Raw genomic sequence first — 8,067 nt, forward strand, 5'->3', positions numbered from 1 at the left:
CCAAAGGTCCTGAGTTCAATTCCCAGCAACCACATGGTGGCTCACAACCATCTGTAATGGGGTCTGGTGCCCTCTTCTGGCCTGCAGGCATACAGACAGACAGAATATTGTATACATAATAGTATAATACATAATAATAATAAATAAATATTAAAAAAAACTGTATCAGCAGAATGGATAAAGAAAATGCCCCCCCCACACACACACAGAGAGAGAGAGAGAGAGAGAGAGAGAGAGAGAGAGAGAGAGAGAGGAAACTGCTACATGCCACAACGTAAATAAATCTCAAGCATGTTATGCTAGGTGAAATAAAGCAGTTATAAAAGGACAAAATGTAATTCCATTCATTCAAATACTATATGATTCCAGTGTGTATGCCAAATTTATAGAAAATGGAAAGTAGAATGAAGGTTGCCAATAGCTGGGCATAGTGATGAGAAAGATTATAGTTTAAGAAGTATAGAGTTACAGGTATAAGACAAAAACATTTTGGAGGTGCTGTAAATACTTATATGTTTACCACTACTGAACTGCACACTTAAAAATGGCTAAAATGTGGGAAAGGAAATAGGAGAGGAGGACCAATAAGCACTTTACTCATGTGACTCTTCCTAACCCTCAGAGTATAAAGTGTCTGATGCTCTGAATAAAACTGGCTACTGCATGAGACAAGGAGACAGTACACCTGTGACTTTATCATGTCCCACGCAAACATGGATTTTGCAGATTTGAATCAATCAGAAAGATTATCTGGGAGAGCCATTTAAAAGCTGTTTCCTCTGGTTGGACAAAAGTAGATAATCCAAAGTGTGGGGAGAGGTACTGCGATTCTGAACATGGACGGCATGAGAAAGATGAGGGTGGCCTCTAGGAACAGAAAGGGAGTGTCTGGCTTACAGTCCCAGTGAGGAAGCACACATTGCAGACCTATACACTTTGGCTCAGACTCATCCAGGTACATAGCAGGGAGTGGTATAGCTCAATCACGCAACAGTTTTAGCTTTACAGTTCATTTTGGTTTACTGTTATTTTTTGAGACAAATTCTCATGTAGCCCAAGCTGGCTATGTACCAAAGATGACCTTGAATGCCCATCTTTATATTCTAAGAGCTGGGACTACAGGTGTGTGCAGCCACACAAAACACCGCTTTGGCTTTTTTAAGGCAGCTCCACACTGACTGTGATATTATCTGCACACCTTACACTTCTGCCAACAGTGCATGCAGATCCCTTTCACTCCCATCCTTGCCCACACAGACTAAACCAATATACCAAACATCTAAAGTTAACATTATTATAATGGGTATGTGATACACACAAGGGCACAACTGCACCTACACAGCATCCCTGACAAAAACACTTAACCCAAATCTAAAGCAAGAATGATCAGCTGCACGCCTTTAATCCCAGCATTCATGGGGCAGAGACAGGTAAATCTCTGTGAGTTCGAGGCCAGCGTGGTCTACAGAGTGAGTTCCAGGACAGCCAGAGATACACAAAGAAATGTTGTCTTGGAAAACAACAACAACAACAACAACAACAAAAAGAATAAACAGAGCAAACTGTGGGAGAACCACTCTGGGTGCTGCTGTAGAGGCTGAAGGACTTTGGAATCAGACTTCCTTTCATAGATGAGCTGGAACACGCCTACTGCGGTACCTGTACCACAAGTTTACCATAGGTGAGGCATGCTGACACATTTAGCGGTAAGCATTTATAAAATCTCAAATAGTTTAACCAAAAAAGGGAAGAAAGGAAGAATGAATGTACCTCATACACATACAGAGATATAAATAACAAATATGGAAACGTTAGCAATTGGTGAATTCAAGTAAAAACCATATGCAGTCTTTGAGTTTTGCTGCTGTTTGATTTTTGAATAGTACTAAGAATTGAACTTAGCCTTGTGCATACTGGGTAAATGCTGTTACTGAACTACATTCCCAGTCCTGACATGGGTCTTTATAGAAGGTGTGTGTTGTCCCTGCCCTGCCCCAACCCCTTTGTTTTTCGAGACAGTGTTTTCTATGTAGCCCTAGCTGTCTTGGAACTTGCTTTGTCAACCAGGCTGGTCTTAAACTCAGAGATCTGCCTGCCTCTGCCACCCAAATGCTGGGATTAAAGGCATATACCACCAAGCCATGCTTCGTAGGGTCTTTTTGTTTTTGTAGATAGGGTTTCTTTGTAGCTTTGAAGCCTGCCCTGGAACTCACTCTGTAGACCAGTCTGGCCTTGAACTCACAAAGATCCACCTGCCTCTGGCCTGCACCACCACTGCCCAGCTCATAGGGTCTTAGTATATTTGTTAATCCAACTTTTCTGTAGGTCTGAAATTGTTCAATTTTTTAGCATTTTAGCTAGGGAAGAAAACTTTAAATATGTATCTGGTTGAACAAAACAAATACAATTTTAAAACATTACAAAACACACGTCCTATATGAACAATTTTCTGTTCATTTTTCTTGTTCCTTATGAATGTTTTTTGTTCAAATTACAAGTAATTTCAGGAACTGGTGACGTTTAAACATATTTTACCCAGTGAAAAGGAATCTTGAATATACATGCTATTTCACTCCACGGTGCTGTTATTACTGTTTTAATTATATAGTGACGACTATAAATAAACAAGTGGACCGTGAGAGCTGGAGATATGGTTCAGCGATAAAGAATGAACACTGTTCTTGTAGAGAACCTCAGTTTTATTCCTGGCACCCATATCAGGCAGCTTACAACTGCCTGGAACACTCCTTGGGGACATACACAGACACATACATGCATACATAAACAATAAACCTCTCATAGCCCCCTCCCAATAAGGAACTGAACAGTCACAGCCATTGTCAATAGAGGACATACACCATTTAAAGACTGTGAGGACTAAATTTGTTCTTTATAATAGACACCTTTAGTAGACAACCCATTTAGACTACACCATGTGAAGACTTACCCTAACAAAGCTCCAATTATACCACCAGCCACCAGGCCTCGAATACCCAAGTTTACTCTGAAAAGACCTCCGGTGACAGCTATTTAAAAGGAAAAAAAAAAGAGGCAATATTAGGTCATCTTTAAATGCTAGATTTCTACTCTTTTATAGTAAGAACAAAGACCTCTAGGTGAACTTTCTGAACCACCATGAACAGCATAATGACATCCAGGAAGGTAACTTTCTGTCCACTCCACAGACAAAGAAAGAAAATATTTTGTAAATATTTTTAAATATCCTCGGTGTTACTGGGTAGTGGTGGCACATGCCTTTAATCTCAGCACTTGGGAAACAGAGGTAAGTAACTGGATCTCTGACTTTGAGGGCAGCCTGGTCTCCAGAGTGAGTCCCAGGACAGTCAGAGCTACACAGAGAAATTGTCTTAAAAAACAAAAACCAAAGAACCACCACCAAAAACAAACAAACCAACAAAAAACCCCTCCATTTTCCTATGGCTCTAAGACCATTCTACTTCTTTTTTTTCTGCCCATTTTCTCTTAAACGTCGACAGACAGTTCACTTCACCTTCTCCCACAGCTCACGCCTCTTTCATGTCTTTCTTTTTTGAGGCAACTTGGTCCAAAATGAAGAGAGCAGCAACAACAAACGCCTTTCTCCAGCCTCACCCATCTCACGCTGGCTGCACTGTGCGCAGCAGATCTGCAGAGGCAGCATTTAGCATGGGATGCCACCTGGTGACCGACACAGGGGGTGCACCTCTTTTCACTACAATTTCATTTCTAGGACACTCATTTAACCTTCCTTTCTAAAAACAGGGTCTCATGTAACTCAGCAGGGAGTTGAGAATGACCTTGAACTTCAAGCCTCCACTTCCTGGGTGCTGAGATGACAGCCATGCACCACCACCTACAGTCTATGTGGTGCTCCCTGCATGCTGAGCCAGCATGCTACCAACTGGGATACACACATTCCAGCTATTTCCCCCTTCATTCTGCACAATACAACTAAGGACATCTTAGGTGGCAAAAATTTTCAGGTGTTTATCTGGGGTTTTTATTTCTATTTAACTATTATATTTTCATTTAAAATTTTCTAAATTAACAAGAATAAAAACCACTTTTAGTCTCATTACTCAGAAACGGCTAGTCTTCCAAACAAAATACGAAGAAACAAAATAGGGCCATGTTATTTATATATATTTAACTTTTAATTTTCTCTGAATATATTATTAAATTACATTATCATTAATTTTTCAGTTTCGGCCTGATGATGGTGGTGCATACCTTTAATCCCAGCACTTGGGAGGCAGATCTCTGTGAGTTCAAGGCCAGCCTAGTCTACAAGAGCTAGTTCCAGGACAGTCAGGGCTGTTACACAGAGAAATTGTCTCAAAAAAAAAAAAAAAAGTCAGCTTTAATATTAAAGTTTCCTACATGATTCTATTACTGGATTGCATGGACATTTGGACATTCCACAAATTTTTATCTTAACACCAATTTTCTATTTGTAAATGTTTTAAATAAAGACACTCCTGTGCATAAATCTTTATACATTTTGATAGCTTCTTTAAGATAAACTCACAGAAATGAAATTTTGGGATAAGTGGTATGAAGATTTTTATTTAAAAAAAAATTTTTATTTCAGAATGTGAGTTTGGGAGGGGTGTGACCAGCACACCTGCTGCTAACTGCTGAGTCATCTCTCCAGCCCCAAGGTGTGCTGGCTATTCTTGTTTGTCAACTTGTCTACATCTGGAATTAACTAAGGTCCAAAAATTGAGGGGCACACCTGTGAGGGCTTTTTGCTTAACCTGAAATAGGAAGATGCGCTTCTAATCTGAATCTTTAATCTGGCCCACACCTTCTGCTGGAAACCTCTACACGCACAGGAAGAAGGGAACTTTTGCTCTTGCTTGGCCAGCACGTCCACTGGCATTAGAGCCTACTTATTCAGATTCTGGCACACACTGAAGACCAGGTGAGACAGCTAGCCCCACAGACTGAGCAACTACTGTTCATAGGTAGCCAATGTTGGATTAGCTGGACCACAACAAATCCCCTTTCTAGATAATACTGAGGTTCATTCTGTAAATTCTTTTACCCCTAGAAAACCCTGACTAATACACCAAGGTATGAACATTTTTAAGGATTTGAACTTAAATTACTATGCTGCTATTCAAAAAAGGTACACACAGTTACCTCCAATTCAAAATATGCAATTGTACACTTCCCTCCATTCTTCCATTCTTCTTTTTTTTTTTTCCTTTGAGAAAGGGGCAATGAGGACCTTGTATAGTACAGACTGGCCTGGAACTCACTATGCAACCAAGATTTTTGATCCACTTGTTTCTGGCTCTCAAGAGCTCAAGTTAAAGATATATACAACCACATATGGATCTTCTACATTCTGGGTTGATGAGCCCTAATTTCACAGGCTTTAAAAATGGCAGCTAACTTAAATTATATTTCTCTTAACTATAGAGAAAGGTGAGTAATTAGTCACCTGTGTTATTTATGTCAGTTAAGTCTTTTTTGTTGTTGTTTATTTCATTGCCAATTAAGATAACCTTTCTTTTTGATATATAGGAGTTTTTATTGAGTACTATCTGAACACATTATTACTCAGGGATCATTTCACATTTAATGTCTTCTGTAGTAATTTATGCCAATCAAAGCATAAACTATATATAATTTCCTATAACTTAATTTTTATGCTTTAAAACATACACATAAAGAAACATATATATTTATATATCTTCCTATTAAGAAAGCTAATACATATGCAGCTATATTCCCCCTAACATTTTATCAATTTTTACTTAAGTATTTTAATGAATCTTATATTTCATTATATTAAATACTGCTGCAATTTGATTTTTTCCACACAATTAATAACTGTTATTAAGCCCATGAACTGTCAATCCTCTCTTCATGGATCTAATATATCACCTTTAGTTTAGACAGATCCGTACAATTAGTCTTTATTTCTAACTCTTTGAAGTCTGTCCAACAGCTCCGCAAACAACCCCAGTATGCTATATATTGTTTTTTATTCATGTTTGGATTTTACATGGAAATATTCCCTAATTCTTTAGGGAAATGTTTTGCTATACTCATAGAATCAGCATTTTAGACAGATGCTACATAGTTTAGCAAGTTCTCTATTAAAACAAAAACAATTATAGCTTTTATTTGATTGCTTTTCATTTAAAAACTGATATGAAAGGCCAGTTTAGTTTTTCTGGTATGTAGAGGCACTTAAAATTGTTCAGTGTTTAACATATCATAGGCTTTCCAATAGTACAGCCTCTAACAAGCCTAGGCTGCTCCAAGCCCTGGCCATAGGCTGTTTAGCTGGAAAGCATCTAAATTTGCACGCAGTGTGCACCAGGCAGACTTCAGGTGTCTGTGCTAAAGTATATGGTCCTTATGAGACTGTGCAAAACAGATAAGCACATTGACAGGGCATGGTGTCATAAGTGTGTCCCTGACAGGATCAAGAGGGATTTTCTAATTGAGGAAAAGACATTTTTCTTCCTTTTTTTTTTCTTTTTTCTCTTTTTTTGGTTTTTCAAGACAGAGTTTCTCTGTGCAGCCTTGACTGTCCTGGTATGCACAGAGATCCGCCTGTCTCTGCCTCCTGAGTGCTGGGATTAAAGATGTGCACCACCACAGCCCAGCAATATGGGGCTTTCTTAGTTATAAAAGTCAAGTCTCAGTTAAAAACCAAAACAAAAGAAGCCACTTTAGGTATAAACTGACAAGGTGTGAATCTCCACGGCTATTTTTCTTGGAGTTTGCTGAACTTCTTAGATGAACAGATTAACACACTCAGATTTGGAGAGGCTATTGTGCTTCTTTTCCCAAATATTTTGCCTGCTTTTCTCCCTCTCCTCTAGCTAGTATTTCCATTACACATTAGTGTACTCAGTGCAATTTCCTCCCTCCTAAAATTCTGTCTTTCAGAGGAAATGATCTGTACTGACCTAGCTTCAAGTTCATTCAACTCTGTTCCTCCACCTGGCTAAACTTTTTTTAGCCAGGTGGTGGTGGCACACACTAATCCCAGCACTCGGGAGGCAGAGGCAGACAGATCTCTGAGTTAGAGGCCAGTCTTGTCTATAGAATGAGTTCCAGGACAACCAGGGCTACACAGAGAGACCCCTGCTCGAAAAAAGAAGCAACAAAAACAAAACAATTTTTTTTTACACACAGTCTTACTCTACAGCCCACACTGTACTCAAACTTGAGGTATTTCTCCTGTCTTCACTGTCCAGTTGATGAGATTACAGGTGTGAGCCACCATGCCTGGTTCTTTCCTCTGCTCTCTTAAATCTATGGTTCAGTTCTCCAGTAAAAATTTAAAAATGTTTTTGTACACATACAACTGCACACATGTGTGTTGGTGTATGTGTGCACATGTATGCATGTATGTGTGTGTGTGTACACATGTGCCATAGCATGTATGCACAATTCAAAGGAGAACTTCAGGTTATGGGTCCTCATTCTCCACTTAGTTGAGATAAGGGTCTCTCTGTTGTCTCTCCACAGTTTACAGCAGGCTGGCTGGGCCCCAGAGTCTAAAGATGCTCTCATTTCTGTATCCCATCTCCCAGTAGGAGTGTTGGAATCACAGATACTTGTGCTGTGTATCTGGCTCTTTCATAGGTTCTGAGGATTTGAACTTCATCCCTTACATTTACATGGCAAGTGGTTTTACCCAGAGTCCTATCCCTAGTTGTCTAGTGGATTTTTAATTTCCAGTACTTCATTACCAACACCAGCTATTTCGCTTTGATTACTTTAAAATTTCCTATCCTCATCATTACGTTTTGATTTGACATTATTTGGGTTCGTCAGCTCTTTCCAACATGTAGTTCCCTTCTACTTGTTAGTAACTTCCACCCCACCCCATATTTTCCATGTCTTGTTGCTATTACTGTTGAAAATGAACATTTTTTGCTGGGTTGCGTGGTGCACATCTTTAATCCCAGGACTAGGGAGGCAGGCACAGGCAGATCTCTGTGAATTCGAGGCCAGCCTAGTCTACAAAGTAAGTTCTAGGACAGCTAGGACTGTTTCACAGAAAAACTCTGTCTCAAACACACACACACACACACA

At 39.4% G+C, this 8,067-nt stretch overlaps 1 protein-coding gene across 1 annotated transcript in view; it reads right to left on the bottom strand.

Annotated features, from left to right (window-relative positions):
- The window catches only part of Timmdc1 (translocase of inner mitochondrial membrane domain containing 1), a 24,896-nt gene that overhangs the window by 5,067 nt on the left and 11,762 nt on the right, over window positions 1-8,067 (bottom strand). The window contains exon 5 of the mRNA XM_005344984.2: window positions 2,948-3,026. Within this exon, the coding sequence (XP_005345041.1) occupies window positions 2,948-3,026 (79 nt within the window). The remainder of the gene's footprint in view (window positions 1-2,947; window positions 3,027-8,067) is intronic.

The sequence above is a fragment of the Microtus ochrogaster genome, chromosome 2 (genome assembly GCF_000317375.1).
Source record: "Microtus ochrogaster isolate Prairie Vole_2 chromosome 2, MicOch1.0, whole genome shotgun sequence".
Classification (NCBI taxonomy): Eukaryota; Metazoa; Chordata; class Mammalia; order Rodentia; family Cricetidae; genus Microtus; species Microtus ochrogaster.